The 22,730-nt window shown below is 35.6% G+C and overlaps 3 protein-coding genes and 1 long non-coding RNA gene across 4 annotated transcripts; 2 read left to right on the top strand and 2 right to left on the bottom strand.

The window, feature by feature from the left end:
• The first annotated feature begins 1,960 nt into the window (after positions 1 to 1,960).
• On the top strand, positions 1,961 to 4,543 carry LOC132181290 (COBRA-like protein 4). Its single transcript, XM_059594439.1, has 6 exons — positions 1,961 to 2,066; positions 2,156 to 2,235; positions 2,338 to 2,794; positions 3,159 to 3,306; positions 3,655 to 3,932; positions 4,028 to 4,543. The coding sequence occupies exons 1-6, from the start codon at positions 2,015 to 2,017 to the stop codon at positions 4,309 to 4,311; spliced, it is 1,299 nt and encodes a 432-aa protein (XP_059450422.1). The 5' UTR covers positions 1,961 to 2,014; the 3' UTR covers positions 4,312 to 4,543.
• Positions 4,544 to 4,626: 83 nt separating this feature from the next.
• Positions 4,627 to 8,396, bottom strand: LOC132182300 (COBRA-like protein 1). Its single transcript, XM_059595503.1, has 6 exons — positions 8,163 to 8,396; positions 7,634 to 7,713; positions 6,538 to 6,994; positions 5,933 to 6,092; positions 5,561 to 5,838; positions 4,627 to 5,353 (listed from the first exon to the last, which is right to left on the bottom strand). The coding sequence occupies exons 1-6, from the start codon at positions 8,233 to 8,235 to the stop codon at positions 5,064 to 5,066; spliced, it is 1,338 nt and encodes a 445-aa protein (XP_059451486.1). The 5' UTR covers positions 8,236 to 8,396; the 3' UTR covers positions 4,627 to 5,063.
• A 3,170-nt stretch (positions 8,397 to 11,566) lies between these two features.
• Positions 11,567 to 17,982, top strand: LOC132180293 (uncharacterized). The gene is made up of 6 exons (XM_059593064.1): positions 11,567 to 11,901; positions 12,654 to 13,035; positions 13,264 to 13,460; positions 14,197 to 14,341; positions 15,716 to 15,869; positions 17,570 to 17,982. The coding sequence occupies exons 1-6, from the start codon at positions 11,843 to 11,845 to the stop codon at positions 17,599 to 17,601; spliced, it is 969 nt and encodes a 322-aa protein (XP_059449047.1). The 5' UTR covers positions 11,567 to 11,842; the 3' UTR covers positions 17,602 to 17,982.
• A 365-nt stretch (positions 17,983 to 18,347) lies between these two features.
• Positions 18,348 to 19,846, bottom strand: LOC132180296 (uncharacterized). Its single transcript, XR_009440117.1, has 3 exons — positions 19,771 to 19,846; positions 19,458 to 19,664; positions 18,348 to 18,567 (listed from the first exon to the last, which is right to left on the bottom strand). It is a non-coding gene; the product is annotated as an uncharacterized LOC132180296 (long non-coding RNA).
• Positions 19,847 to 22,730: the final 2,884 nt, after the last annotated feature.

Here is a 22,730-nt window from a genome sequence, read left to right on the forward strand (position 1 = left end):
TTCTTTGATTGAACTCTTCTTGCAAATTGATTTTTTTTTTTTTTTTCTTTATACCATTCCAGGTTTATTTAATATTGACAGTGTGCTTCTCATATTTTCTTGGATAATAAGAAAGGTGGAAATAAGAATGAGCCGTCATTCGTTTATCTCTATACATAGAGTATTTTAAAGGTGTGTTATTAATTTATAATATGGTTCAGGTCCTAACCTAATGTCACTCTCCAAAAGATTTATAAACTAGAAGTTAGCCTAGCTAGGTGCATATTTTAATATTGAAAGCTCCGTTTTGTTTTATAGTGCATCAAGATATACATATATATGTGACAAGGTTGGTGATGGGCCTGTTTTGTGATCTGTCAAAGAGACTAGAATAAGGGACTGCAACCTTATGCTGAATGGGCTGGAACCGAGCCAATCTGCCCAAACCATTTGCCCAGCTTCAATGATCCGAAGGCCCAAGAGCTGCAAATCCTATTCCCGTCCCACTTCCCACACCATTCACTAGGAATACTGCCATATAATTAAGTATTAACACGTATTTATGAAATTTCAGGCTTTCTTTATTTAAAAAAAAAAAAAATCATTTGAATAAGAGTAATTCGTATGACTTTTATCCTTAAAGGTGATGTGGCTTTTAAAATTATTATTGAACCAATCTCAAATTCAATAATAATTTTAAAAGTGAAACACAAAACAATATTAAAAAAACAAAAATAGTTTTCTAATTTATTTGATCACATCCTAACACTTTTTCAAATCAAAAACAAAAAACTACCTAAAATACATTAACAAACAAAGCAGTCATTTCTTTTTGTACGTGTTAATTTATTTTCTTACTTTATCACTTTCTTTGTCTTTACTTCTTCTTTTCTTTTCTGCTTCTCCTTTTGTTTTGTGCGTGCTCCTTTATTTTTTATTTATTTTTATCTCCATATCTTCTTTGATGGAGCCTAGGCTGCCATTATTTATGGTACTCATACTTGAACATGAGTCCAACTCGTGTCAATTGGCCATATATATATATATATATATATATATACACTTAGCCTCCTTGAAGGTAGGCCTCCTAACATTCAATGGAACATTTTGACATCATTTTTAAGAAAAAAAATATTACTTATAGCATTACTCATTGTGTAAATATTAGTCATATGTTCTCCCACTTTGTTCAATTACTAATGTTTAGTTTTGACACTTGGCCAAATTATATGATGTACACGTTTTTAATTAGTCTTCTGGCCGGTTCCAGCCTTTGAGATTTGATGCCAAGCTAGGGAGATTTTCCATTGTACTTGTTCATGACCGAGTGCAAGGGCCAATGGCTGAGTGGCCAAAGGCTAAAAAAAGGACATGTTTGAGGAATTTTATTTTTGAAGCATTCAAAGATATGCAGCGATCGGGTGTCTTTTTATCAGAAAAGGGACTCACTACCTGTCCTTGCACTGTTTGCTTGCTTCAAACTCTTGCTTCTGACAGAAACCAAAGCATCCTGATGAAAGCAAGATTTTTTTGAAGGACTGGAAAAAAATTAGTCGGTTGGGAGTAAGTTCTTACCATATATGACCAAAATGGCCTTGGCAGACGTAAAATGACTATGATATATTATACATATCCCATGGTTATTTGGGTAAATTGATAGGTTGCTCCACCTACCCCATACACATACACATACCCATCACCTTCAACTTCAACCAGGACCGTTGGAATGTTGCACTCACTCGTTAGTTTAGTCTTTGTGCCTCCCGCCTGTCGTCTCCCATAGTCATTGCTTCAAGATATGGAAAGCAAATGATCATACACTCCACGAGGGAGAATGTGATCGGCTTCACATTTTTTTTTAAAGTTTCTAACAACCATTAGGTAAGCCATCTCTAGAGTCTGATATTTTCCTTTTGCAGGGTGTCTTTCTTTCTTATATTATGTGCATGGCCATAGATTCTCATGATCCCTCAACATTTATATTGAACTGAATAAATCTCTGCAATATCAGAATCATAAGCTTGAGATCCTAGCTATGAGATTTGCCGTCTCAGCTTTCTTCCTCCTTGTGTTGCTTTCTTATGCAGGTAAGAGCTTCTGGTTCCCCTGAATCCTGATTGGATTAACTTGCTTCTTAATTTGCTTCATTCTTAATTTCTTTTTCTTTTCTTTGTAGCTGCATATGATCCATTGGATCCAAATGGAAACATTACGATTAAGTGGGATATCATGTCTTGGACCGCAGATGGCTATGTTGTAAGTTAAAGCTTCACAAACTAATTATTCTCAATTCTCATCAATGTTTTTCAGTACAATTTATGGATGACTGTGCTTCTTAATTTTCCAACATCCCTGCAGGCTGCTGTAACAATGAACAACTTCCAAATGTACCGCCACATAATGAGTCCAGGCTGGACCTTGTCGTGGTCATGGGCTAAGAAGGAGGTGATATGGTCCATGGTGGGGGCTCAGACCACTGAACAAGGAGACTGCTCCAAGTTCAAAGGAAACGTACCTCATTGCTGCAAGAAAACTCCCACAGTTGTGGATCTGCTCCCTGGTGTTCCTTACAACCAGCAATTCACAAACTGTTGCAAAGGTGGGGTGGTGGCAGCATGGGGCCAGGATCCATCATCTGCTGTCTCAGCCTTCCAAGTGAGCGTGGGGCTGGCGGGTACTTCTAACAAGACAGTGAAACTCCCCAAGAACTTCACTTTGTTGGGTCCAGGACCAGGGTACACATGTGGCCCGGCAAAGATTGTGCCTCCCACCACTTTTCTCACCCCAGACCTCCGCCGGAAGACTCAGGCACTGAGTAAGTTTCATTGTCTCTTCACATTATGAATTATCATATTGATTTTTGTTATGAATCTAGTTGTGAATGTGTATAATTGATATAATTTATGCTTATAAGATATGAAATTGTGTTAATAAGTTAGATCCAATATTTGAATTATGCGAATCATGTTGTGTCACTCATTAATTAGTTAAACACGCCATGTCTAAATTAAGAGATTTAACGCGAATAATTAAATGGTTGTATTCATGTCACAACCCATATATTAGTATACTTAGGTCTCGATACGACACAAACTTGACCCATGAACCTAAATTACGACCCAAATAATTGAAGTTTTGATCTGCTGTAGAATGGCTAACAAATTTATCCTTTTGTGCAGTGACATGGAACGTGACTTGCACTTATTCGCAGTTTCTTGCCAGGAAAAACCCGAATTGTTGTGTTTCTTTCTCATCCTTCTACAATGAGACAATCACTCCTTGCCCCTCTTGTGCTTGTGGTTGCCAGAAAAACAACAAGTGTGTCAAGTAAGTCTTTCGTTTTTAATTTCTTCACTTCAATACATTTATGAACATTCCCATTCAGCAAATTTTCTCTTCATGTTAGCTAAAATAATTTTTATTTTTTTAATTCTACTCTCTATTTTAACCATCAACATTTACTATAGATTATTTCTTTTTCAAAACACCTACATTCTAAAGTCATGTGCATGCTTTGTCGGGAGTTAAAATTTTTTTTCACCAAATTTAGTGAGCACCGTAGCACATTTTTACCTAAACTTTGCATCCCCGACTTGCCAAAATAACTTTCTGGCTAGCCGGATGTGAATGCTTATCAAAAAATCACATTAAGAATTAATGATGGTATTATTACAGGAGCAACTCCAAAATTCTTCAGATGAAGGGAATAAACACTCCGAAGAAAGACAATACTCCGTTGCTGCAGTGCACACACCACATGTGCCCGGTCCGAGTGCACTGGCATGTGAAGCTCAACTACAAGGACTATTGGCGTGTGAAGATTGCCGTTACAAACTTCAACTACCGGATGAACTACACCCTTTGGAGTCTTGTTGTACAGCATCCAAATCTCAACAATGTCACACAAGTTTTCAGCTTTGATTACAAGCCTCTGGTTCCCTATGAGTCCATAAGTAAGAGACAATAATAAACTTCCATTTTATTGAATGTCTGTTGAGGTGATGACAATATTCTGACATGACATGGCTGCTACTTTAATCATATGCAGATGACACCGGCATGTTCTACGGCATGAAATACTATAATGACTTGCTTATGGAAGCTGGGCCGACTGGTAATGTCCAGTCGGAGGTGCTTCTTCAGAAAGACAAGAACACTTTCACCTTCAAGCAGGGGTGGGCATTTCCTCACAAGGTTTACTTCAATGGCGATGAGTGCATGCTGCCCCCACCTGACACTTATCCATTTCTGCCAAATGCTGCCCATAGAAACCTGCTTGCTTTATCAACATTGATTTCTTCATTGCTTTTCCTGTTGATGTCTATCTGGTGATGGATGCCTAGACTTTGGAAATGCTCAGTATTGAAAATTTTGAAGCTAAGTTTACTTTAACACAGCCGAAACAGAGCACAGGTATAAAAGTTCCAACATTTTTTAAACAACCATGGAAATGTATGCTACAATATACGAGCTTGTGAATAGAAAATTATATTTGAGTCTCAACAATGGGATCTATTTGTATTTTGATTGCTGATACTGCAATGTGATACTAAATCTTCACCTATCACCTATGGTTCTTTTTTGCAAAATAAGCAGGTCTATTAAAAAGGTTAACACTCTACTGGGAAAAAGTTCAAAAAATCTCAACATGGTTTCAAGCAGAACCTTATAGATAAGATGTTCGATTCACATGCAAAATTGCCTCTAATCCATCACAAAATGTGATGTAATTGAATCAACAAGCTCATATGGTAAATGAAAAGAGGAATAGTAACAAAAATATGCTGTGATAACCAGAAATATCTCCATATTCTTGTCAAATATTACAGTATGGATGTGAATATTGTAGAAACAAGATGATTTGGTAAGCGAACCAACATAAAAGAGCTGGAAGTAACAAAAAGGCAGTGAATTCACCCACCCATATGCAATACAAAAGAATATTAGTGTAAAAGATCATAGTGGAGACGAATTCGACTTTAACTGCTGCTGGAAGTCATTGCCAAGATGCATAGGCCCTGTATTCAATTTGATCCTTGTGAAAACTTTAGAATATCATTTTTACGCATTCAATATTATAGACTTTAGGAATATGCAAGCATGAATGTGAAGGCTGACAATAAAGTCATGATTAGAGTAAGTGAGGAAGTGCGTCGCCGCGAACCAGCATTTGGCAACCAAGGATAGGCATCGGGAGGCGGCATGACGCAGCTATCACCATTGAAATAGACCCTCCTGGGGAAAGCCCAACCCTTCTCAAAAGTGAAAGTTGCATCCTTTTGAAAAAGTAGCTCTGATTGAACATTGCCAAGAGGGCCAGCTTGCATAAGCAAATCATTGTAGAACTTAAGTCCCCATAACATCGCAGTATCATCTGTTCAAAAATCAAATCCGTTAAATACCCTTTCTCAACTTCCAATATCCATTAAAAACAAGAGTAAAACATGTGAATGTATTATGAAAATCATAACAACCAGTCATTTCTGGGGAGGGGAGGAATTGGATACTAATTCTCTTTTGCTAGGGGCACATTATCTATTATTCTAAACCGGAGCTAACTCCATGTTAGGATCTCACTTACTTATTGTTCCATATGGATTCAATGACTTGTAGTAAAAGCTGAAAATCTCGGTCAGATTGTTGAAGTTGGGGTGTTGAACAACTAGGTTCCAATCTGAATAGTTCATCTTGTAGTTGAAGTTTGTCACTGTGATCTTCACCCGCCAGTATTCCTGGTAGTTAAGCTTAACATGCCAGTGAAATCGGATTGGACACATATGACTTGTACATTGAACCAGAGGCGTATAGATATTCTTGCCAGAACCTGAAACAACTGAAGCTAGATGTGGTGAATTTGCCCTGTGAACCACACAGAAAAATAATATGTAAGAAAATTATCATCCACAAAGAAGTTAGAAGAAAGAGTTAAGCTGTTCTGGCTTAAAAAACTTACTCAACACAGCTCCCTGACTCGGACATGTTGCTTTGGCAGCCACATGAACATGTTGGGCAGGGCACTATTGTGTCATTGTAGAAGGATGAGAGTGAGACACAGCAAGTGGGAGTTGTTTGCGCTAGAAACTGTGAAAATGTGCACGACACATTCCAAGTCACTGCCATAAAAGAGAGATGAGTTTAAAATGTGATTTTTATTTATTGATTCAATTATGTTTTAATTTCTTGTTTGATTGGTAATTTTTACATCAAACTCACCCCACCCATTACCATTCCATTTAGGCTTTTTGACAGAGGTGACAATTATAGTACTAAAAATTTCTCTTTCTCAAATGTAATTATAAAAATAATCAGGTAAAAATACAGGTATAGCTAAATAAGTGTCCAGGAAGAGAAAAACAATAGCTATTGGATAATAAACAAGATTACCCTATCCTATAACCATTAGAACATACATTCACAGAAAGAAACTAGGTGAAATTCTGCACAAGAAATTTATATTAGTCTGTCATCTGTTGAAAAAACGAAAATATCACAGTGTTGGCTTTGTCCTTAAAGCTTAAAAGGAACATTTATAGATGTGGTCTTCATTAAGGAACTTACTCAAAGCTTGTGTGACTCTCCTTTTATCTGCTGTAAAAAATTTACTTGGTTTAACAAGTTTTGCAACTCCACAAGTATAACCAGGCCCCGGTGTCTTCAGAGTGAAGTTTTTAGGCATTCTGACTGTTTTGTTGGAGGTTCCAGCTGCACCGACACTGAGCTGAAATGAACCTGCTGCATTAGCTGGATCTTGCGTCCATGAACTGAGTACACCGCCTTTGCAGCAATTTGCAATCTGCATGTTGTAAGGTGCGCCCGGCAATAGATCAACAATTGTTGGACTCTTTTTACAGCAATGTGGGATGTTTCCTTTAAATCTAGAACAATCTCCTTGCTCTGTGGCTTGGCCTCCCACCATGTCCCAAATTATCTCCTTCTTCGCCCATGTCCATTCCAGTGACCACCCTGGTGATTGAATGTGACGATATTGCTGGAAGTTGTATATTGTGACAACTGCCTGTCCATTCAGATAACAAAAATGACATTATATCCATCTGATTATGCAGATGCCAGCAATTCTAATATGCCGAACACATAAACTCTTCATGTGACTGTAGGTAATGAAAGCCATTTGCTTAATCAATTGTTTTTAAGATAATAAAGCCTAAAATTCATCCTGTTGAGTCAGAATTCTACCCAGGTTGAGTTAAGGGGGAAAAATTCAGAGTCCAACAACATAAAAAAGTTGCTCATCAGGGAATATCTTAAGTAGAGAAACTGTATTGGGAAAGAAGGGTTCAATGTTGCATTTTGAATAAACAAGGTAGACATTATACCCAATGAACTGGGAATTGAAGTTTGATAGAATTTCTTCTGCCATAGGCAAACCTCCATCAATCTAATCAATATGCAAATTATAAACCTGAACAGAAAAATAACACTGTTTCTCAAAATGTTCAGATAAAATGCTTGAAGAACTGGACAAGCACACATAGTTCTTGTCTCTAGCAATGCAATATGAGATATCCCTAACAGAACACGCACCAATACGAGAGAGCATGTGCACCAAATATGAGTCTCTTCTATTAGGGCTTGATTACTCTTAAAAGAATATATATATATATATATATATATAGTATAAAAAGCTGAAACTCACAACATAGCCATCAGGAGTCCAGCTCGTGATATCCCATTTGATTGTGATATTTCCATTTGGGTCAAGTGGATCATAAGCTTCTGAAAAAGAAACAACCAACCAAAAAATAAGATAAATAAAAATGGTCAGTATTTTCAACTCCTTGGCAAATGTCAATTACATATTGAAAATTATAAAACAGAGGCATTTCTAAGCATGTTTTGGTATTAACAAAACTAGAATATAAAACAGTAGCTGGATTGGCTAAATTAAGAAGATAATAAGAATTTTTATTTTTATTTTTTGCTTATTATTTATTACGTGGTAATTTTCCTCATTCACCAAAGTCAATAAACAAAGCCTGACAAATTCCACAAATATTTCTCCAATCAGTCAAGCACACAGCAAGAAATGCAATTCATCAAGACCATTGCTTTCTGTTACTGATTAAAGGTTAAGAAAATATCCATTAACACAAACAAGAAACAAGAAACAGGGAAATATTCTATATTTGCAAAGATTGAAAGAAGAAGAAACAGAACTCGCCAACCTGTTGAAGTGAAGCTAGTGCATGACAGCAGAATCAAAAGTAAAGTGGTGAATTTGGAGAAGATTCCCATCATGGGTGAGAACTGAGAAGCAAGAGCCCACTTTCTCGGTGAAGGTTTTATTCTCGTCTCAATGAACGTCTGTATACTTTGTTGGCTCAAGATCACCAGCAGAGAAGAATGAACTCTGAAGAGAGACACAGAGACGAGAAAGAAAGAACGCGGTGTAAGCTGACTTTGGCTTACTTCCCAAGTCAGTCTAATTAAATTAGCCCGCCTTTTAAGCCCACCGTATACACTTTTAACTAATTATTAAAAATAAAAATAAAACCACAGAAAAGTCGTTGTCTTCACATACAAATGTTTTCTATCTTATTTTTGGATTAAATTTAATGAGAATATATATATAATTACATACCCCTTCAAGCTCACCCAAAATTATAATGTCCCCTCAAATCAAAATAAAAAAAATTAATATTTTAATACTTCATTTTACATGTAAATTTTAATTAAAAAAATAAAGTAAAACTCCAAACATAAAATATTTAATTAAAATTAATAAGCTATGATTGACATGTACAACAAAGTGAGCACATTTCTGCCTGAAAATGCTTGATTTTACAGAGACGTGTCGAATCTGATCGATGATTGTCCCAAAAGCAATCACATGTTTTGCTTCTTATGCTACATATGGATTATTGTATACATGTTTTTTTTTTTTTTTTTCTTCTGAAGGCATTTTCATTATATTGCTGTCTCCCTAGCTAGCTCACACGCCACAGCACGGCAAACCAGGTTATTTGGCCGTATTTTAAATTCCTTGGTGGCAAATTTTCATTGGGATTTGGAGTTTGAAGGTATAGAGTTGGTCAGGGGCCGAGGAAATGCTCATCGGAGGAAGGTGTTTGTGTGTTTTTCTCCTGAGCCCATCAGAGGGAAGTTGAAACTTGCAAATATGTATTGTGGAAACTAATATCAAGGAATGTACTCACTACTCACGAGAGGATTAGGTTGCATCTAGGAAAGAAAAAATATAAATTGAGATAGATCAGTGTTCAGGTTCGAAACCATCTAGTACTACCTCTTCCTTGGGTCACATTCTTTTGGTTAATAGTCAGTGATTTATTCAATTTCGTGTAAAATTTTTTTTGAAGATACGGTACACATGATTAGAGTTTATTCTGTAGGGGTAAGTTCGAAGGGCCTTGCCTTAAAGAGGTTTTTCGATATAAAAAAAAAAAAAAATCAAAATAATAAAAAGAAATATATTATGTGGCATGGGTTTTGAGATTTGGATTTAGAAAATAAAGAAAAATTAGTGATTTGTAATCATTTGGGTCATGGGTATGGAAGAAAAAAGGTGGTAGCTAGATCCTCTCTTTATTGACAAATAACAAATCAATCGAAATATGATTCAACATATCATATGAATCAAAGAACTTTCATTGAAAACGATATAATTTTTATTCCACACGTATTTGACTCATTCATCGAATGCACCCATCATTCAATTTTAATTTAGCATCAGCTTTTTGCACGCATATGGGAATGGGACGTTCCGCGTATTTAAAACGAAAAGACAGGAAGAGGAGAATTTGGAAGTGGCACGTCAAACCTTATAAACAGGGCTTTTTTTTTTCTTCAGCGCTTAGGGGTGGGCAAAAAAGTACTTTCACCTTTACTAATTTTTATTTTTATTTTTTGTTTGAAAATGTGTTATGATATAATATAAATATGAAAGTTATTTTGAATGTGTATGTGTTTTATAATGTGTGTTGATATATTTTTTTTATTAAAAAATGCTACACTTCCTAAATTTTTTTTTTTAGAAGTTGGTTCTCAAATGATATATTGTTATTTCTATGTTCTTCATTTAAAAACAAAAACAAAGAACAAATTTGTATTCTTGCTTAGGAGGCAATTTTTGCCTCTTACTTCCAATTCTGACTCCGACATTTTAAAGGCGGAGCTGGATTGGAAATCACTTTGTTAGAGGTTTTTCAACTCTTCCTATTTCGCTGGAGGCGGATGCCAAAAAACCCATTTTTGACTCGTACATTAGTTTCTGCCCTATCACTGTTTGCATTTTCTTCTTAGGATAAGCTATATATATATATAATGAATTGTGAAGGCCATAATATTGTTGTAATTGAAGAAGCTGAAGCATGAATACTTTACAGAAAGAACTTTGGAGATGTTTAGTTACAAAGCTGTGCAATATGCTACATGATCTTAAGCTAAACATAATTGTTCGTTTTAAAAAGGCATCTTGAACCGAGCAAATTCTTCGGTTCTGAATTATTTGAAGAATTTTATAAAGATAGACAAAATGAAAATTTTGGCTATATATGTATAGCTATTTAAGAGGAACATTGTCCTGATGAATTGGCTTCCTTCTCCAATCCTAGTATTAAAGGCAGCATGTAGCTTAGAAATTTGGTGTTTTTTTTTTTAATGTACTTTTCCGTATGGGTAGGGTGTGCCTTACGTTTTTTTTAATAAATAATTTCAATTACTTGCTAACAACAAAAAGTTTATTTCTTGTCAAATCTTACGTACAAGTGGCAAATAGGTTTGACAAAAAAAATAATGATACATACACTTCCTTTCCTATGAGTATGAAAAAATAGATATGGGAAAGTGAAATTATATATAATATTACTCATAAACGAAAATACTGATTTTTATAAACTCAGAAAGCCAATTGACCAGTAAACATGAAAGGTGAAACCCACGAGAATCACTTTGGATTTAAAACCCACCCACCCAAAAACTTAAAAAAATGGGTTTATGATGATCTGTAGCGGCATGTTCGGCAAGTGCAATAAATTATGGAAGAAAAACTCAGCCGCAGGAGATTATGCTGCGAGTGTGCGTGCTTAGAGGTGTACAAGCAGTTGCGATTAATGATTATTTGTTAAAATTATTAACTGTAATTGCCTAAAAGGCAATTATTAGATTTTAATAACCGCTCCGCTTATGTAGTTAGTGGTTATTTTATAACTAGTGGTTAGTGATTGTTCAAACTAATAACTGACGGTTTTATAACCGCTTTTTTTATTTGGGCTTTTTTAGGTGTTTTGAGCATTTACTTGCTTATTTTAAATAATTTTGAGCCAAAGTGTTCTAAAAAAATAATAAATATAATGAAATCCTATCTAAAATAACACCACTAAAACCGTGTTGTTTAAATGTTATATTTTTAATATAAAATATATATAATATATATTTATATATTATTATTATGTACAAAGATAGTCTGTTATAGATTATTAACCGCTTTTTCCTTCCCCTAAAATAACTAACCATCCTGCCCTAGGCAAATAGGAATTGCAACCCGGTTATAACCGCGTGTTTGTATACCCTAAGTCAATCACCCTTGTCAGGGTACTCACTCAAACGAAAAATATAAAAACCAAAAAGAAAAAATAAAAAACCCTTTCTATTTTCTTGGTACGTTGAGAATTATTTCGCTCCAAGCAGACCGGATTGCGAAAAAAAGAAGAGAAAAGTCGTTCTTGATCATTTTCGTGCTCGAGCAAATTCAAAACATTCATTTCGTATAGTAGAAGCCTTTGAGAGATTTTTCAAAGCCGATGAGCTTCTGAAGAGAAATGCGTTCTTGAATTCGTGTCCATTCGAGATTTCTATTCTTCGAGTCTGTTCGATCCAAGACGAGTCCATGGCTGCGCCCAGCGCTCGAGCTCAGCCGTTTGGTCAAACCGAGATTAACTGGGACAAGTACGTCCCTATTTCTGGTTTAATCTCTATTTTTAGTGTAATTTCCTTTCATTAAGTCGTTTATGCTCGTAATTAGCTTTTTCTTTCAATTTCTTTATGAAATATATGTGGTTTTGTTTGGTAGCTGAGGAAAGGGGAGGGAAAAAGGAAGAAAATGAAACATTGAATTCCATACTTTCTGTTTGATTCGGTTATCTAAGCCAAGTGTTTGTGCAATCTTTAGGCCTGGAATTTCGGAAAAACGAGGAGTTTGAAATTCCACGGAGTTATAAGATTGTTATTTCGAAGAAAAAAATTGGCGAGTATTGCGGTAAGATATTCGTATAAATGTGTTTGGTTTTGTACATCTTAAGGGCACTAAGCAAAATGTTAATCTCACGGTTGAGGGTAATCATTCAAAACTTGTGAAGAATGTCTACTTATTGATGTACTTGAACTAAATCAATTACGCTTGCTGTCAACCTATTGCAATGCCCCTCCTTTACTTGGGCTCCGGACTGAATATGCAGAAGGATAGGACAACAAAATATGAAATAGGTAGAGCTGACAGCAAGTGTAAAAAATTTGTGACACCTATGAACCTGGTTCCTATTGTCTATTGAAGAAGACTTAGTCATTTTTTATGGGTCAATTACACATGCCAATTTGAGCGATAGCTCATTGGCATATACATAATCTTGTGGATTGATTACTCTTTCTTCTTGGTTTACTAAGAATTTTTCAGTTTTTGATCTCACTGGTTCTACCTGCAGGCTTGACAAGACCAAGTTTTATGTCGTAGGGGCTGGCCTCTTTACAGGAGTTACCGTGGCACTGTACCCAGTCTCTGTTGTAAAAACCAGGCTGCAGGTTGCATCGAAGGACGTTGCCGAGAGAAATGCAACTTCTGTCATCAAAGGGATACTGAGAACTGATGGGGTTCCTGGTCTGTACAGAGGGTTCGGTACAGTCATAACTGGTGCAATTCCTGCCAGGGTTATTTTTCTTACTGCTTTAGAGACCACAAAAGTGGCTGCCTTCAAGATGGTCGAACCATTTAAATTATCTGAGCCTACAGAGGCAGCCATAGCAAACGGAGTAGCTGGCATGATAGCATCGGTTTTTTCTCAGGCCGTGTTTGTTCCAATTGATGTGGTATGGAGGCAGTAGGTCATATTTTGGACGAGCATTTTTCTGTCTTTATACTTCAATTGTAAAAACTTATTTAAAGGGTTGGCATATTATCATCTGATATTGGTTTATAACATTTCTGGGTTTGAAATGCTAATTTGAGTTTAGCCTAAAGGTCAGAGTCATATAAAGCGAAATAAAAAAGAAGAGGAAATTCTTAGATGCTAATTTCCTCAATATTGGGCTCTTCAGATTAGCCAAAAGCTGATGGTCCAAGGATACTCAGGCCACACAAAGTACAATGGGGGTTTAGATGTTACTCGTAAGATTCTAAAGTCTGATGGCATTCGGGGATTATACAGAGGGTTTGGTCTATCTGTTATGACTTATTCCCCATCAAGTGCGGTATGGTGGGCAAGTTATGGTTCAAGCCAACGCTTCATCTGGAGGTGAGACATGGTAATTTGTTTTCAATTAATGTTAATTGTTGAAAGTGCTTGCAAGCAGTCCAGTTATAATTTTTCTATCATATAAGTGCACATCAAATGTTGCGTACCTTTAGATTTTAGGTTCTTATCTTAGAAATGATCCTCCATTACTATGTCTTATGTACTTCACATGGATAGGATTCTCTCCATTTCACCTGAAATGGAGAAGAACCATTTCGTGGTCCAGATTAGATTTTACAGATTTTATGGTGTATATGTTGTCACCTAGTGAATTTTAAATGACATGACAACACGTACACCGGTGAGATACAAAAAAAACAAAATCTGGACCAGAAAATGGTTATTCTCCATTTTAAGTGAAATGGAGAGGATCCTGATCCTACTTCACAAGGGGCAAACCAACGTCACAGGTGCTTTGCTATTAATTGGACTTAGTAGGCTTCAAATTCCAGTTTCTTATGGAACAGGGTAATGATATTGAAAAGGTCAGGAATATATGTAAGTTCAAATATATGATTAGGAGGTTGGGAACCTGAAAATGTTGGTTCTGATGACTTGACACTTACTTTTGGCATTTTGTCTGCATGCCATGCTCATCGTCATCATCATCCTTACTTTTATCATTATCATCTTTGTTTATTATTATTATTACTTTAAAGTTGTGTTTTGAGTTCTCGACTTATTGATAATTTATTTAATTTCTAACTAGTGCATTACCATTTCATTTATTCGGTAGTCTCTTAGGCCACGGCACTGATCAGGAGGAAGCTGCTCCTAGCCAGTCAAAAATAGTGTTAGTTCAAGCTGCTGGAGGAATTATTGCAGGAGCAATAGCGTCCTGTACCACGACCCCATTGGACACCATTAAGACACGCTTACAGGTATTCATTAACCTAGTTCACATCAAACTATCTTCTTCTCCTTCATCAGTTCAATTGAATCCTGACTGCTGGACATGCTTTTGGCTGGTTGCAATTGAAAACATTCTATCAATTTTTATAGAAAAAAATGCTTGGTCTATTATATTGGCCATGAAAATGTAATTCATGAATAATTGATAACATACCTACTTTTCCCAGAAAAAAATGCTGGCCTGAAGCTCCCTATTCCCTGTTCCCTTAATTGATGCTTGCTTTCTAGTGCGAGGGAGTTAAAAGTTTGACCATCTTTAAGGCAATTCACACTGTATTCATATAGTGACAAAGTAAATCAAGGGCATTCTCCTCTAATTTTCCTAGACAAGTGAATGGTCGGACATAGGAAAATTTAGAATTTACCCGTATTTTGTGTTCATGTGTGTATGTGCGCGTGTGTATACATGCATGAGCATGCTTGTGTTATTGTGTTCTGTGTACATGCCAAGTTTATCGGTGCACTTGAATGGTTTCACTTTAATTGCATGTTGTGCAGTATTTCTTCTTCATTTTTCCCAACAAAAATATGGTAAGCTATTGGTATAGTGTCCATCAATGTTTGGTCAACTTGGTGGGTGGGTGGTTTGACCACTAAGATATAGGGTTACCTACCAGGACAGACAAGTTTTTTGTTCCACGATTTGTTTAGATGTGTAATGTTTTAACCATTGTACTTCTATGGTATGTCTTCATGTTACTTAACACCCTTCAACCCAAAAGATTAAGATAGGGCTTGAGATATATTTTAGTATCCATGCAAAACTAAATGGGAGTCTTTAGTTGTTGGTTGTCTGAAACTGGAGGGGCTCCGACTATTTGCTAAAGTTCCAGGGTTGTCAATTTACCCAAACTTCCACCCGCAGCTGATATTTATGCCCCTGCAATTTTACTACAAGCCATGGTATTGACATGGCATATTAGGAAAAATAATTTTAATTACTATGTAGAATCTTTTGACTTTGACAAAAGCCCGGCAGATCCCCAATTTATAATACCTGTGCATTATAAAACCAACAATAAAACCAATTTATGCCCCCTCCCAACTAAAAAATAATTAATTTCTGATTCAATCTTTGAATTATTTTTTCTGCTATTTTTTCTTGGGCAAATGAATGCCTTCCTAAGTTGGTCCGTAAGCATACAAATACAAAAAAGTTCAGAATTACTCCACAACCTTGTTTTGGGAGTTCCTGATGTGTGGAACACTCAGTATATAGGTCTAGAGACCTCATCTTCTCAAATAAAGCTAAAATGAGTATGCTGTGGACTTTGTGTTGATCTTCATTTGACTGATTTACTTTTTATTTTTTCTTTTAATTAGTTTTTTCTGCACTATAATAGGTGGTGGGACATGAAAAGAGAAGCACTGCAAGGGAAGTTGTTAAAGGCTTGATTAAAGATGATGGTTGGAAAGGTTTCTACAGGGGATTGGGTCCAAGATTTTTCAGTATGTCAGCTTGGGGAACCTCAATGATAGTGTCATATGAATATCTGAGTATGACTCCTCCCTCCAAAAAATCATTACTCTGGAGTATAGGAATATTGAGATGACAAAGTAAAAAGGCTAAAGGACTCGATCATATTTATGATTTTTTTCTGTTTATTAAATGGATCTCACTCATCACTAATTAGTAGATTTGGTGCTTGAACTCACACGGTAGACCATGACTTTCTAATTATACTTCAAATTATTCTATCCCCATTAGTCCAGTATCGCTTGAGCTACCCTACAAATATTAACCTTGTATCCAAATTCTGAAGGTCCACAGTGTTGGAACTTGTGTGGCCACGTGCTGTTCTATTTTTTCCAGTCATGCTGCTTCAACTGGCTTAGAGCAATCGGACAGCTCTCAGAGCAGTTTTCCTTGCTTAATTTTTGATGTCATCTATAACTCTCTTGCTTTATATTTGCTCTTCTGCTCATGCATTCTCATCTGCTTTTGATATTGTCATCTGTAGGAACTTGATATGTTCTTTTTATATGTGAACTGTCAATAATTATATTACTCTGTTGTATTATATTTTACGTGAGTTGTCAAACATTTAGCTTCTGGTTATCTTCAAAATATATACAGAGTATACTAGGGAATTAACAGAGAAAATACATATCTTTATATTCTGCTGATGATGAAAATTAGGTCACTTAAATATGAATTCTGGGGAAGCCTTCAAAAGTGATTGTATCTGCTTTGAATGGCAAAGTGCCTGTTGGTGACTTCCGTATTAGGACATCAAAATTCTTACTAGGTCACATAAATATGAGAACGGCTGAAACCTAATTTCTAAAATGATGGTGTTTGCTAAGGATGAAATTAAAAGTTTTTTAAGGGTTTTTGTGTGTGTGTGTGTTATGCATATTTTTGACTTCGAGGGCTTTTTTGGTAAAAATGAGCACGACATGCCTCATTTTTCCGTCGGATTTAACACCCTCAAACTAAGGGAGGGGCATCATTGCATGTAAATGGTAGTCGGAGGGGGTTAAGTGTCACAAATGGTAGTTTAGCTAGTAAGTGCGAAAGAAGAGTTAGTTCATGTTCATGGGGAAAATCGCCATTGTGGTTGTGGTTTCATGCTCATGGAGATAATATCATCTCTTTGTCATATTGTCTCATCATCGGTCAACATTTAAAACTGGTGTTAGTTATTAATTATATCAATCATGTAATATGATGAATCCTTGATTGGTGATTTATATATGCCTTTAGATGCCATGGATAACACTAAATGGTATAATTTCTATGATGCATCTTACCTCCTTTAAATTATTTTATGGTTAACTAGAGTATGCAAAATCTATTTGTATTTGTGTTTTGTTACTTTATGTGGCTTAAAAAAACTTGTGAATGTTAGGGCACAACAAACTATGTATATATTTTCATCATTATTTTTCCAGGATGTTTTCTTCATAATACTGGAGATTTTTAGTTGGTCTTCTCTGAGGAACTATTATAGGAATTAGGAACCTACAGATATGTTACCCATGACATTTTCTTTTTCATCTCTGAGAAACCTTATATAAATGGAGAAGTGTGTAGCTTCAATGGTGAAAAACAAACTTCTTTTTCAGCCCACCCCCTCCCTCCCTCTCTCTCTCTCTTCATATAGAAAGTGTAAGTGCACACACACACAACTTCGATGTATATATTTACATGTTTATTATTCCCTGTCTTAAGAGAATTTTTTTTTCTTGTTCAGAGCGCCTGTGTGCAAAAGATGACTTGATGTGATGTACTGCTGGTCCACAACCTTGATTCTTCCTGACATGCGATTTTTGGTCCAAAACTGGGCAGGGATTCATCATTTTGTTGACAGTGACTGTTTGGATAGGCACTATAATGCTTGTTGTGCTATAGAGTTCCAGAAACAGAATAGCTGATATTGAAGCTTTTGTGGCTATTTTGATTAAGGAGCCAACATTGTGGTTACCGGAACAGGATTACTTGCTAATTTTTGGAAAGGATTGTTAGACTCTTATAAGATTTTTCCAGCTAGATATTTGCTTTCTCCATACGAGGCTCTGTCAACTAGCAAGTGTATTCTTTGGCACAGTAAATGCAAATAATTTTGATTTTTTTGAGATGCAGTTATTTTCCGGTGCATTTTTTTCCCATTTGGATCTCATGTTCTTTTATCCTTCTGTCCTCTCGGTAATTTGACATAACAGTAGCAGATATGCCAGATAATTACTTAGGATCTTCTTTTGGAATCTTGTCCGATGGTACATAACACAAGGGTAGATCAAGTTGTTGCAATCATCAGCGACACACATATATATATAAGCACTTGTACAGAGTGATCAACCAGCAAAAACAGAAAGTAGAGGTCACAAATTCTTCTTAATCTTAACAAAAAATGACTCAGCAAATTTGATATTTCAGCACATCTTAAAAAAAAAAATCTAATGCAATCAGTATTTTGGTGGTACATGTTGGAACATGGAAGAGATCCCACAAGTTATAAGCATCTGTTTTTTTTTTTTTTTTTGAGAAAAGTTATAAGCATCTGTTGACACACTGTTCATATCCCTCAACTCAAAATTAGGTCCTCATCTTTATCGTCGTCATCATCACCATTATCATTCCTGCTTTGCTCAGCATATTCCTCACCAGTGATGTAGCGGAAAATATCTCCCCAACCTTGTCTTCTTTGTCGGTTGGTGTTTTCTCCGAACTTTTAGATTTACCTTTGTTCATCTGGTGCAATATAAAAGGAAAATAATACCACATGTTACAGAAGAAAACGGACAAAAAGGAACAATGAAGTACAAAAAGCACTACTATTGGATTAGTTTCACCTTGTCAAGACATAATAAAGGATCTAAATCCATAAAATGTTCACCAACTGTGCACATCAAAACATGCTCAACTTGGTAAAAACTAGAAATACCCATTAATAGAACAATAACCAGGAAAGATTACAAAACCTGAGATACCGGTAGAAACTGAATAAAATGCACAGAAAAGAAATGTATGTTGTATAAGGGCAAATGCCTTATCAACTTGGGATTCATAATGCAATTTGCACAATAAAATTCAAAACTTGCAGGTAGTTGAGCTTATAACAGGTAATGTTATTGTCTTATTGATTCCAAATTCATATGATGTGATGTCCATCTCCTGGAAGTGAATATTGGCGTACCAGGGAAGAGGACGGTTTAACACCAAAACAGTTGAAAATTCCAAAATTAATTTCTCGACGGGTTACAAGCAAGACAAGCATATAATTATCATAACAACTGCAAAGAAAATTTTGAAACTAGAAGTTTCATACAGAGAGAGACATTATTCAATTTTAGCTTTGAGTATGGTAGCAATTACAATCTCTCGGAAAACACTAGGGCATATGATCTAAATTAGGAGCTACAACATTGTTAATCATTTCTCAATAAAAGGTTGGTGATATAAGGACTTCATGAATAACTAAAAGGTAGATTCTTCATTAATATGGGATAAAGTATCTGTTCTTACCCTATATATCAGACAAGAAATTAATAACAAACAACTTATGGGAAAATAAAGTCTTTATACTCATAAGCAAACAAAAATATGAAAAAGGCTGAAAAGCATTGCTTTAAAGAACTTACTGCACGTAGCAGAGACCTTCGATCCCTTTCTCCAGCATTCTTAACTGCCTAGAACAAAATTACACAAACCCATCAATTAGCTTCCAAAATGCAAAAATCCAAGCCTTCTTTTCAGAAACGCATAAAACCCAACTTCCTGATTTTGAAAGGCGCTTTTACTTTCCGTAACGGCGTTTCCAGTCGATCTGTTCTTTACAACCCAACTTCCTGTTACAATTATTTATCTTCAGCTACTACTGATTTTGAAAAGCACTTTTTGAATAAGTAAAAACCTGTTTCTTCTTTCTAGAGAAAGGCGAGTGTTTTGTAATACCGTTTCGTTGATCTTGACGCCGGCGTTGGGTTTCCAAGCAAAACTGTTTTGGTGCTTGGGCGGGTCCTGCCTGTTGCTCATCTTTGCTTTGCTGGGTTGCTGAGGAGGTTTTGTTTTGGGTTTTAAGTTGGAAGATGACTTAAACGACATGTGACAGAGTGTAACTAAACGACATATCGTTTTGGACGCTTTAAACTCGATCTATATGCGTTTGAACTCGAAGTCACCTAGAGAGGGGTTATGAGAAATTTCAATTGTTAAGATTGTTATTTTATATTGCAGTTTTAGCAAACTAGATTGATAATGAAAATAAAGAGACTCATCTTTTATTTCAACTTTACTTTTGATTTTGTGATGTTTTTTTAGAGAAACAATTTCATCATAAGAAATTACAATTATTCTACAATATTGATGTGTTAGTCCTAACTAACATTTGGACCTATTCTTGCTAAAAAAAATAAAAAGGTTCAGAACTTGTCGTTGTTATTATTGTTTCTGCACTTGAAATATGGTAAATATATTGGACACAAATTTCCTCCAAACTGGTTTGAAATAAATTTTTTTCAACCCACTCCAATAAGTGACAAGTGGCATTCAACATTATTGGGTTTCTAAAAAATTAATGTTTGAGTTCCTAGATTAATGGAATGACAATTGACACTTATTAAAAAAAAAAAAACATGTGAAAGATGACATTTGTCACGTATTAGAGTGAGTTGAAGGAAATTTCTTCCAAACTCCAAACCAGTTTGGAGGAAATTTTTGTCCAAATATATTTACTTCGGTTCAGAACTTGTCATTGTTATTATTGTTTCTTTGTTAGGATTTTGACGAATGTTCGACATATACCAAATTTAAAGAAAAATCTTATTTTTTTGACACTTCGGATCACTTCATTGAATATTAGTATTATGGTGAAAGTGAAGTTTGTAAAAACTCATTGGATGTGATGAAAGGTAACAAAAAAAGCTTAGAAGTCCTTGAAGTATGCCAAAATAATAATTTAATTCCTACAACTAAAACATCGATGACTTAATATATTCCAATAGCGTGAAACGTTACAGCCAATAAAATTGTAACACACGTCCTATTTAAGTAAATGTCAAACTAACAAAATCTGTTAAATTAGTAGACGGAATTTGACTGTAATAAGTGGCGGAGCTAGACAATTCATATTGGGGGTGCCGCTAAAATTTTTTTGTCGTCCTAAAAATTTTCTCCACCCTAAAAATTTGGTAATTCACACAATATATGCATCACAAAAAAATATCTATAAAAGTTCATAAATATGTGCTCAAATTGATATACTCGAAATGTAACATATCGGCACTATATCAAAAAGATAGAAATACAAAAAAAAAAAGAAAAAAAAAAGTGTCTAGAACTGCACTTTATGGTCTCTTAGAAGTACAAAATCATCAAGTGTTGAATCTAAATCGAAGCTCTCAGCAATTTCTCTTTAGAGAACTAAACTATTTGCAAGAAAATCATCCTCCATTTTGTTGCGAAGTTGTGTTTTAACAATTTTCATTGTTGAAAATACTCGTTCGGTAGTTGCTGTACACACGGTTTATCTTCCTTTCACCGTTAGAAGAAGAGAGGGAGATCGTGGGTGTGAGGGATGAGAAGAAGAGGGGGAGGCAAGGAGTAAGGCTGGAGGCGTGAAGAAACAAAGAAAAAGAAGAGAAAGATGGGAAGTGGGACTATTGAAGACAGCAAGGTAGAAACTGTGTTGAGAAGTAATGGTAGTACTAATAATATTGGGGGTGCTGTGTCTTGGGTAATGGATAGGTAAAAATATATAAATTTTTTTTTAAAAAAAAAAATCTTTTGGGGTGCCGTGACACCCCCAAAGAGTGTCCTAACTGTAATGACTAAATTATTTTTTTTTGGCATACCTCAAAAATTCTGAGTTCATTTTGATTAACGAGTTAATTAATTGTAAATCAGGTAAACTATATGGACTGATTTTGTATTTTTACCATTTTTAATGTTGTGGATATAAATTAGCTACAACTGCCATGTGTCCCTTAAATTGATTCTCACATGTTATTAAGAACAAAAAATTCACCGCATAGGTCCCTGCTTGGGGGAGGGAGGAAGCCTTTCCCCCCCTCCTCCTCGTCTGTGCGGTTTTCCCTTTTGTTCCATTTTTGTTTAGAGTTTTTTTCTCTCTTGGTGCCCCATAGCACAATGGCCGTCGTGACTCCGCCTTGCCATCTCCACCATGCTGCCGATCTCCACCGCATCTCTTCATCGCCGTTTTTTCGCGCCGCCCGTAGCCTCCTCCGCTCCTTGCTCCAATGGTTGCTACTGTGTTGTGGGTTTCTTTGTTGTTTTGTTTTTTCCATGTATTTTCTTGCTTGTTTTGTTGTCCCGGCGTTTGTGCTTAGGACGTGAATAATTTTTTGGCCTTTTGGGTCGAGAATGACTTATTTTGGCGTTGTGCTTTTGCTCATACCTGGAGAATGGCTACCTATTTCTCGGATTGAGTCTGCACCGAGCAGATTTGTTCTATAAGCCGAAGATTGGGCATGAGTTAGGGAATGTAGACGACACATGATTTCAATGTAAGATTTGTTTGTTTTTGACCTCTATGTCGTGTAATCTTTTAGCTTCGGCTATGAATTTTAGAACTTTATGCTCTATGATTGTAATAGCTTTTATGCTCTTGATTACTCACCAATGAAATCGGAATGAATTTCTCTTCAAAAAAACAAAAAATTCATATATTAAAGGACATATGACAATTTAGTAGACTAGTTTGTATCTAATTTCTACAAATCAGTTTATAGCTAATGTTTATTCATGCTGTACGGTTACAATAATCCTATCATCATAGTTATCATCTAAAAAAAGAAATGGAAGATAATGAGTAATGCCAAAAAGAAGATCCACGTTTTTCTTGTGTTCTCTAAAAATTGATGCGACTTTTAAATTATCATGAATTTGTGATAGTA

Source organism: Corylus avellana, chromosome ca5 (assembly GCF_901000735.1).
Source record: "Corylus avellana chromosome ca5, CavTom2PMs-1.0".
In the NCBI taxonomy this organism is placed as follows: Eukaryota; Viridiplantae; Streptophyta; class Magnoliopsida; order Fagales; family Betulaceae; genus Corylus; species Corylus avellana.